This window comes from Lygodium microphyllum, chromosome 25 (assembly GCF_053477565.2).
Source record: "Lygodium microphyllum isolate KBCC chromosome 25, Lygodium_microphyllum_v1.1.10, whole genome shotgun sequence".
NCBI lineage: Eukaryota > Viridiplantae > Streptophyta > Polypodiopsida > Schizaeales > Lygodiaceae > Lygodium > Lygodium microphyllum.
This window is the reverse complement of record NC_141159.1, coordinates 13,861,674-13,872,601: the sequence shown is the minus strand read 5'-3', so window position 1 is coordinate 13,872,601 and position 10,928 is coordinate 13,861,674. Positions and strand designations below refer to the sequence as shown.

The window sequence follows — 10,928 nt, the reverse complement described above, 5'->3', positions numbered from 1 at the left end:
CTAGATTACCAACCTTGTCTGTTAGCTCAGAAATAGTTTTTTGTGCCAATGTTAATGCTTCCTTCATTTCGTGCATTTGTTCTGTAAATGTAAAAGATGTAGAATATAACCCTCATGCAATAGCCAAGCATCCCATCACAACCATCTCCAACATACCTTATGAAGTTTTGAATATTGTAAAAAGGAGGATGCTTATCTGTAGAAGGGTCCGAAGGATAAATATTTTCATCCATCGATAAGTCTACATACTTCTTTCCTTGTAATCACAACCTGTTAGCTTCATCCTTGTTCAACAATACTCAATGGTGTATACTCCTCCAAGATGAATAGACAGGATCTAATTGAATAGTAAACTTATACTTGCGTGGTGGGGCTGCACTTGTATTGCTAGAAGAGGCACTGGTAAACATTTTGGTAGGGAACCCTAATTGGGACAACAATATCACAAAGAAGGAAATAAAAACCACAAGAAAGAGAGGTGCGAAAAATGAACGTCGAGGAACACAAACGAGTGACGTCTTTTGGTGCGAAAAATTAAAAATACAAGATTTTACAATTTTCAAGAAAATAAGACTGAAAAGGTGACACTTAACGTCCATTAAAGATTGAAGATATTTAATACCCGACCTCTTAAATGAATCATATATTCTCTCATTAATCATGTCTAAGCAGCCAAATTTAGAGGGTTTTTCTTTTCTAAACCTCTTCTAATTAGCAACTTAATCATTTTCTTACGAGTGCCATTTTGAAACATTTTTTGCCCTAATACTTTGGGTTTTGTTAGATTTTTACCTTTGAATAAATGGAGCCTCAATTTTATAACCAGTAGCCCCTTGACTTTTGCCATACCTAAGATTATCGTGCTTATATGTCTTCTACTTGCATGGCTACAAACACATTTAAATTTTAGTGTTTACATGCATATAGACGTGAAACATTTAATAAAAGTATTATTGTATATATAGACATGTTTCTAAGTATATTCTATAGGTCATAATATACATTTACTATTCTATCTACTAGCCTAATCCCTTTTAGTTTAGCCGACGAGTGAAGAGCACAATCCCACCTTAGAATTTTCAAACAAATTTCTGAGCCAATGCTGAGACTCAATGTTCTACATCTATTTACACTTCTTGAGCAAGGAGAGCATGACCTCACCTTTAAAAATTTAAAAGATAATTGTGCCAACACTCCACTATACATATTACATGGCCAAACTCCTATAGTTTAATGAACTACATATTTATTAAAAGTACTTTTGGTTTTCCATTGATGTTGTCAATAGATTTAACCATTCATATATTTTCAATTCATAGCAATGTTGTTCACAACGACAATACGGTAGAAACATCACATCACAAGTACTAATTTGTTTTAACGGAGGAAAATTTTTTGTACAACATAGATGAGAACCAACTATCGATCACATAAAACTAGCATGGTGAGCCATACCTACAGTAAAAACATGTATGGTAAGGCAACCTGCATGTTGGCCTTCATCTTCATAGAGTTTGGACAGAATTGTCCAACCACCAAGCTCTACTACTTATTTTGCCAAGCTATGATCTAACCATTCTTGCTTTTGTTCGTAAGAATAAAGTAAGAAATGTTGATGCTAAAGAAACCGTCGATTCAAGCAAGCTGAAGTAAGTTAATCTAACCTTTGCCCTATTCGTGCAATTTTTTCATTTAGCTTAATCATGACGCCCCTACCAAATGCTAATTCTATGAAAGACTAAGGTATATTTTCTGACGTATCCTGGGGTGGATCTCTTTGAGGTTCCACTGCTGTAACTGGGATAAGTCTTTCTGTAGCCCCCTACTCGAGGAGGAGTTGAAAGCACACACTGGATATCCATTGCTGGAGAAGATGCGCTTGCCGTTGAAATTGAAGGGGGCTCCATGCGAGCCTCGTGCGTCCAAGTATGAAAGCAAGATCCAAGGGGCAAAATCAATGACTCCATATTCTCCTGCACGTAGTTGTTTTGACGCATTAACGTGGAGAATTCGGAATCCAGATCAACATTTTCTAGAGCAATGGAAGATGCTACATACAACTGAGAGGAGGGAGGTGGTGTACGTGGTGTGGTGATGGATGCCAGATGGAATGGTGCAAAGTACGGGGACAGAATAGTGCAGGGTTCTGATCCTCCATTAATTATAGTATCGAATTAGCACATCACATATTACTTGTTATGAAACTTCATCGCATCTTGTTGTATATTTTAGGAATACAAAGTCAGAGAGAGAGAGAGAGAGAGAGAGAGTGTGTGTGTGTGTGTGTGTGTGACTTACGATGATGCGAAGAGTCGATCAATACGCCTGGCCATACGTCGGCACGAGCGTTGGGGCTGGTGTTCTTTTCGTAGTTGAGGCAGTAGGTGGATTAAGTGCGTTATTAAAGTTGTTGGGGTCGTCATGCGCATGCGCGATCATTAGCGCTTGCAGGCTCACCACTGCACTACTACTGTAATCATAAGGAAAAAGGCATGAACTATCCAAGCTAAGTCCTGTTCTCCGATATTCAGTGGTGCAGCTACTAGACGAAGTACTCGTACTGGAGGTCGTGGTACTAGTAGGGACAGTATAGCTAGTCGAACTAGTAGTAGAGGTAGCAGCCGTGCAGGCGCCTGCTGCTGACTTGGGGAGCTTTCTAGCCCGCCTCCAAACCGTTATCCAGGAGCAACTAATCAACCTTTTGAGCTTCCTGCTGGCCTTTCGAGAGGATCTACTGAAGCACAGGACCGGCGCCGCCGCCCATCTGCCGCTGGGGCAGTACTGATCATGGGCATGGGGCGCACTGCCACAAACACAAAGGTGGCCGTTAGATTTACTACCATGGTTGCAAACTGATTTACAGCAGCTCATTCCGTAGCCCCTCCTGCACCTTCCACCGTACTTATGATTGCAGTCACAGTTATCGTTACACAAAGTCTGCTTCCATTGAAGGATTGGAGGGAGCTGCAGTGCAGTCGTTTCTGCTTCCTGCCGTTTCATCTGATCATATGCAATGGTTGGCTTCCCCGGCGCTTCCTCCCACTTGAAGGGCACAGATATTCCCGCAGAGAAGAGCTCATAATCATCTGGCCTGTCCAAATAGTACTCATCTCCAATATACACCATCTCTCTCTACTGTGTTCCTCTCCTTCGTCTTCCTTCTCTTCTTCTCGTTCTCTTTCTTCTAGCTTTAAATATTCTGCACTATTACGCCTTTCTTTGTGCCGACCAGTGCATCGATGTGCTCCTATCTATCATCCAGCAGCCAGCTTCACTTGCCATGATAAGTGTATGAATCGCTCGCAGGCAACTTAGGTGTGATTACGGTTGTCGTGTCCAGAGCCTTTTGCTCACTCACTACTCCACCTCATTCGTAAACTGAACCTTCCACATTTATATAATGATAGAGTACTACAACGTCAACCGAGGCCTGCGTTCAATGTCACATTGATATGTGCCAAGTGTCTCAATCTCCCTGGACCCTCTCTATCCCATTAATCATAGCCCTCACAAAGAAGCAATCTTTAACAACACATGGCACATGCTAATAGCTATCTAAAAATATTCGTCCTTCTGTATCATAGAATGAGGTCATACACAACGTGACAATGCTCTATCAATTCATGAGCCGGTACAATATAGAAGAGTGCCCTTCTCTCAATCGTACAAGTCTCATTCCTACCTCTTCATATAGCACTCATTTGTTAAAAATATTACCTCGAAGTCCACACCAACCCCAACTATATGTACAAAACAAATACTTTTTATAAGACACAAATATGATGGGGCATTATGTTCCTGGCCCACCTAGGACGTATCACATTTCTATCTTTTTTTTGTTGCAAACATATCTATTCCCTTAACACGAATTTCAAACCAAGACTTCATGCAAGTATCTACTTCTATTGTAGCGATTTCTGTAAAACCCCACCGTTGTTTTATTTTTAGGAAGCATAAAGGGAAAATAAATTATCTCACGAAAAGAATGTCTAGATTGCAATAATTGTTTCCATCACGTGTGACTAGATTGTGATGTTTATATTAAAAGTGTTTAAAATATTTTAGTGGTGAAACAACATTAGTATTTGTCACACAATGATGGTATCCTTAAGGGTCAATAGAGAAATAATTATCCCCATCATTTTGTCTTTTGATTGAAATGGTTAGCTAAAATTTTTGACTACTTGGAAATATAGAAGTCCAAGAAGATTCATGTTGTCTGCTAGGCAAAGCTGGTCATTCTAATATTTATTCAATGTCATCAAGATCACTCAACCTTTAGTCAGTTTCACATTGTGCACCATCATACATTAAGATCTTGAAAGTGAATTTCATAAAGTTGCTTCAAGATTAAACTTTTAACATTATTCAAACTCAAAATCTTTTCATGGAATATAATATTGTAAGATACTTATAGTGCATGCATTAAGTATTTTTATAAAGCACTTCAAGATTATTCATTTAATGTTAGTTATAAAAGTTGCATAAATTGCTCTATATATGCAAATATTTCTAATCAATTGCTAGCATGCACTAGCTCATGAAATCATAGTTAGCATGCACTTCATAACAAAAAAAGAAGTAACCTATCAAAAATTATCCTTGTATTACATCATTTCTCACTTGGTAGCCTCTAGAAGGCCCAAAATATACCAATGGATCTCCTTTCTTTAGTAGAGAAGTGACTAGGATAATCTCTCTTTCAACCCATAGATTGATTTCAAGAAATATAATCTCTCTCTCTCTCTCTCTCTCTCTCTCTCTCTCTCTCTCTCTCTCTCTCTCTCTCTCTCTCTCTCTCTCTCTCTCTCTCTCTCTCTCTCTCTCTCTCTCTCTCTCTCTCTCTCTCTCTCTCTCTCTCTCTCTCTCTCTCTCTCTTTCTCTCTCTCTCTCTCTCTCAAAAAAGTATTAGAATTTAGAAACACAACTAGACTCCTCTACATGGTGGAAAGTATTAGAATTTAGAAACACAACTAGACTACTCTACATGGTGGAAAGTATTAGAATTTAGAAACACAACTAGACTACTCTACATGGTGGATATCCTGATGGCCCTCTCAATGGATATGCCATTGGCAAACTGTCAATGCTATCAAGACTAGAGTACTAATATATCTCAATATGCACATTACTATACACAAATTAACATTTTCTTTGTCAATGAGCCTCGATATAGATGTAAAACTTGACAAGATGCCAAAATGTTAGATATTAGGCATGTGTTAACTCTCATTACAAAATAAATCCAAAGGTCTAGACCTTGTTACTAAGCTCTATGTCTTGATTCATAAAAAAGTACCAAAAAAATAGAAACCAAATTATTAATTTCTATAACAATATTATCTATTTATCTACTTTATGGATTTTGGTTTGTCTATTTGCTGCATAATATTGGCTTGTTGTTCATTATGTGTGCATCTAACATTGGTCGCATTGTGCCTTGTAAATAGATGGTAGAGAATTAATGTGTTTTGTGTTTCTCTAAGAAGATCATTAGAGGGAGTTATCTAGGTACAATGGTTTTTAGATATATTGATAAGATGCATTTCAATGCACAAGATGATTATTTTATTGGTGCTATTATTGCACGAAGTTATTTATTCACTGATGCATATATTTATTTATTATTTCGTAACTTCTGTACTAGGGCTTAAGGCAAAGACAAATACTTTTGTAATATTAATCTCTTAGATAAATGCTAGAAATTACTGGGCAAAAGTAATGTCGTTCATACAAGGAATGTAGAAAAGCTCAAAATGATGTTTTTCTTGTTTTTTGAGCGCACAAAGCTAAGAAATAGAAATCCATCCCATGAGGGAGATGCTCACTCATTCATGGTGGGAGATTGCACCCATTTGTCTTATAATGCAACATATTTTGTTCTATCATGTTTTACCTAAGTTGTTAGTTTATAATGAAAGTAACAACATTCATATGAGAGCATATGGTGATCAATTTGTCTGTCAATATCAAAGAAGACTCCATCTATCCAAAGAGGCATCAATAGCATCCACGTATTGTCTCTTGATCCAAAGATTTAGCCCATGAATTATGGCTCAAGAACCCCTCCCTATCTCTTTTTCAACTTTGTTTGTGAATATTATTTCTACTTAATCCCTAATGATCTAGGTTATACCAACATGAACCAAAACATGGAAAAACACTCATAGCACTTCAAGAGGTTAAACTAGGAAGAGAAGACATGTAGAGTATTTGACTTAAGGGTTACAAAATCATGGATGATTATTGTGGACATGACATGAGAGATATTATGCTACTAATTAATGAGATATCGGACCCTATGGAATTGATAAGATTATGATCACCCCCTCGATTATGGTTAGAGGTGAGACAATCATTGTTGCTTTTATTTATGGCTTGAAAGTTGTCATGGGATTCCTTTCCCATGGTTTAAAAATAAAACTTTTATCCTTTACATGTATCACTTAGTCACTTGTATCCTAGACATGCTACATAAAGACTTGCCTTGTGCAATAAATCTTAAACACCTAAGTCTACTAGTTTATGACATGGTGTTAGTACACATGATAATTCAAGTGACTTAGCAAGGTACCATAGGCTGTGTTTTCATGAAGTATATGATATGCTTGTGCAAACATGACATTCAAAGTTTACAAGTTTTTTGATAAGAAGATTCACAAAGAGGTTAAAGTTGATTAAGTTGGATAAGTATAAGACAGTGTATATGGTGTAACCTTGCCTATATGACTTAGTCATGACCTTCATGAAGTGCAAGATGAAACCCGCTTTTTCCGCCGCATTTTACGGGTTGGGATAGCAGGCTGAAACAGGACACAAGCTGAGAGAGATGGAAGGAGCTCATAGAACTACCACACATGGAGGAGGCCAAGCCATGCAACCACAAGCAACTAAAGAGGACTCTACTTGACATGTAAGTACCACTCTTCCCATGCATTGCCGAAAATGGAAGGTCATTCTTGGCTATGAGAAACATGGTAAATGTGTATAAAGAGGTGGGCAACAACCCTTCTCTTCTGGTGGATCATCATTCTTGATCACTCTTGAGCATTGGAAAGCTTGATTCAAGCTATCATTGCATAGACATTATGAGAGGAGCATCAAAGGAGCTTCTTGTTTGCTCTTTGTGAATGCCTTGGGCTAAAATCGGTAGCCATAAATAGAGCAAACAAGGCAACAAGCTCTTCTTTCTTTCTCCTTCATCTATATGCTCATTGGAAGGATACAAGTTCTTGGAAGAGAGGTAGCATTGTAGCATCATCAAGGTGCTATCTTGATCATAATTTGACTTGATTTGGGGCTGAAATAAGCAGCCCACATAGGGATTTTGTGTACAGCAGGATCCTTTTCTTCCTCTTCACCTCTTACAAGGAGCTAAACACCTCCATTTGGTTGATTTATGCTCTCCTGTGATAGAGAAAGATTAAGCTACCATCAAAGTTGAATCTTGAAAGTTATATGGGCTGATTTTGGACTGTAGTATGCAGCCCAACACTCTCTTTTTGTGCTAAATCATGTCTCTTTGTTGCTGCACTTCAATTCTTGTGGTTTATGAAGAGAACATACTCTACTTTCACTCGTAATTGTTGCATCTAATCACTCTTGCCTTGAAAGGGCATTAAAAGTACTCTTTGGGAGATTATTTGTGTCATTTTGGATTATCCTTGGCAACCCAAAACAGGATATTCATGGGCTGAAGCTTATTTTGTGATCCTCTTCTTTAATCTTGGTAAAACATGGCATGTTCTTGGTTTTCATGAGTGACTACGAGCTATACTCTTTGTAAGAAAGTTTCAAGGACATCTTTTGGCACTATTATGAGATACTTTTGGCCTCATCTTCTCAGCCTAAAACAGGGTATTTCAGGGTTGAAACCAGTAAACATAGATTCTACTTTATCTACAATCATTGCAAGTACAAACTAGACGTGTAATTCCCTCCACATAGGATCTTGCTTCCTCTTCATTCAAGGGAGGTTTTAAAGAAGTATTCTGGTGATTTCTTGCCATACTTTGGAATTAATCTTGACTATCCATAATAGTCAATCCATAAGCTGAATCTTTTATGCAACTGCTTTATTCAAGTTATGTTGATCTAAGTCATGAATCCCATGACCTTTTTATGAAAACTAGCAACGGTGATGCTAATTCCATAACCTTGAATCATTCAAAGCTGATATAGGTAGTCCTACCTTGAACCATTATCTTCATTGTACTAATTAGTTGAAAAGAGAAAGTATCTTGTAGATCTTCTTCATGCCTAGGCTTAAATAGGGCAGCTATATTCATAGGCAAGGAAGGGAAAGACTCTTCTTGTATCAATTGAAGTTGTACTCCTATTTGCAATTCATCCATCTTTGTGACCATAAGTTACAAGCTCTTAACCCATTTATTCAACCGTCTTATGTATAAATCTGTATTTCCAAGATAAGTCAAAGTATACGGTGAACTGAAGGTTGTGAGTTCCTCTTGAACCTATAAACATTCACTTGAATCTACTTATCCCTTGAAGACACATCTCCATCTATCTTGTCCAGTTTTCTTGCCAAACCCCTGTGGTGACCTTCAACCCTATGTGTTGCGACAATGTATCAGGATAGAGCATCATTGTGAAGTTAATAAAATGAGATTGATACAAGAAAAAATACTGCCTTTCTAGGGGATTGGAATATGAGTATCCATAGTATAAACCATTTAGATAGGAGATGAAGCATGATAGTATTCAAGAGAGAAAAGCATCATGACTTTCAATTATTTGTAGCTTTTAAAGGAAGTATTAATCTTCATTATGTGTGTCACAATAAGGAGATTGCAAATGCATGGAGAGCAACCACATTAGATAGGATAATCATGGTGCTTGGTGGGTGGTACTGGATGTCTATCTAATGATGATTTCCAAAATTGCTATGTGGGATCACATTCCACCACTATATATGCTCAATTTAGGGACAAGAGGATGAGATAGGCAAGCCCACTTATACTTAGGATTAACACTTCCTTCTTGGGGGAAAGAGGATTTTTTAAGAAACAGTTCAAACATTGAGGGTTCGTCCACTAACCTTCAACAAAGGCAAGCTAGATGGTCCAAACTACACTTTATGAAATGTAAAATTTATGATATATCCTTGATTCTTATAAACTTCTAGAGCTAGTATTGGGAACTAACCAAGAATTACAACCTATCCTCAATAGATAAAATTTGAGTGTAATGACTCCTCTGAAAGTTTATGTTCTAAGGGCTTCAAAATGAAGGAACATAGATCCGATATGTGCCTTAGTTACAAGCCATTATGACATTGTTTTGAGTTTGATTCAAAATACAACCAAGACATCGAATGATTAGAATATAGTAAAGATTCAGTATAAAATAAGAATCCAAACAAGGATTCATAGTAGTAGAAAAGTTTAGTGAAGGAGAGAAAAACAAAAGCATTGATTACTCAAATCAAGAATCAATATGACTAGATGGCTGACATTGGGATACAAAAGACTAGTGGGGAGCTAGCTTGAAGGTGTCTTCAAATTTTTTCACTAAATCTTGATGGACTAGTAACTACCCTTCACACTCAAGACCTTAAGCTTTGATATTTGTTGAATTTTGTGTAGTACTAATGGAGAAGAAGTTGCAATTTAAAGCTCAAGAAGGAAGCAATAGTGGAGATATTGCATTCTCTCCCAATGTAAAAGGCAAAGATGGTTCCTCAACCAAAAGTGATGGTGGAAATAATAAAAAGGGTGTTAAGAAAAGTTTCAAGGAAAGTGGTGCTACTATAAGAAGAAAGAGCATGCAATTATAGTAGATTGTTGTGTAAAGAAGGCAAATAAAAAGAATGGAACCCCAAAGGTAAAGAGAAAGAGATAACCAATATGGATGAAACAAAGCTAGAGTCATTCATGGTGATCATTGAGAAAATGTGTTCCTCGATGAAAGAACCATTTGACGTGTGTATCACATAGGGCACCTCCCATCACATGACTAACAAGAAAGGCTTATACAATTCTATGCAAACTCTACAAGTAATGCTTCCTAAGGTGTTGCTTGGTTGACTACTAAAGGTCCATAATGTGGTAAGTCAAACATGCCAACTTGACCACCTTCACACGATATAAAAAGGAGACCCATTCAAAAACTATTATTATCCATTTCTCACCTAGTGGGAGAGCTTCCAACTAGCCTTAATCTCTTCACCTCTCATGTTTTTGGATCTCCATCTAATCTTCACAAGGGAAGTGCATGGGTAGATAAAGTCATATTTTGTGAGTCTATTTGTGGAGCTAAAAATAATCATATACATGTTCTAATTATTGTATACTCTTGATTCCTTGCTCAAATTATATACACTACACCATGTATTTTTTGCAAGTTTAGCAAACATTTCCTTTTTTTTTCAAGTAAAAAATAACTCTACTAATATCATTTTTAAGTTGTATTTCTTCATCGTGATATTGAAATTTCAAAATGATATTGTGATGGATTGTTGCATAAAAATAGAAAAATAAAGATAGAATCAAGAATGAGTTTAGCTAAGATTACACATATAGAAAAGAGAAATAGAGGGAGAACACCAAGAATGGGTATGCCTAATATCGTATGAGAAACTCGATATATATAGCATGATTCAGTACAAAGACTAATTCCCTACACAATCATAGACTATTACATAAAAGCTCAATATTAATAAGCCTAATATAAACTTTAAAATTACTTAAATGCTGATTCCCTTGTGGTACATGATAGAGAGACCATTTTTTGATATGAAATTGGTTTTCAAGTTACTTGCTTAGAATATATCCTGTGTTACACTTCTTCATTACCCTCTTGGACTTAAGCTTACCCAAGAAGAGATCAAAGAAGAAGTATAACAAATCGTTTGCTTTGAGCATAATACTTAAAACCAACTAAGTTCCAAACCAAGAAGTATCCTTCTA

The 10,928-nt window shown here is 36.9% G+C and overlaps 1 protein-coding gene across 1 annotated transcript; it reads right to left on the bottom strand.

The window, feature by feature from the left end:
• Window positions 1–1,308: 1,308 nt before the first annotated feature.
• On the bottom strand, window positions 1,309–3,446 carry LOC148013928 (uncharacterized). Its single transcript, XM_087667113.1, has 2 exons — window positions 2,299–3,446; window positions 1,309–1,973 (listed from the first exon to the last, which is right to left on the bottom strand). Exon 1 carries the CDS (start codon window positions 3,124–3,126, stop codon window positions 2,317–2,319), a length of 810 nt encoding a protein of 269 aa, XP_087523239.1. The 5' UTR covers window positions 3,127–3,446; the 3' UTR covers window positions 1,309–1,973; window positions 2,299–2,316.
• Between the last annotated feature and the right edge of the window lie 7,482 nt (window positions 3,447–10,928).

Coding starts and splice junctions, on each gene's coding strand:
- LOC148013928 (XM_087667113.1), bottom strand. CDS start 3,126: ATGGTGTATATTGGAGATGAGTACTATTTGGACAGGCCAGATGATTAT.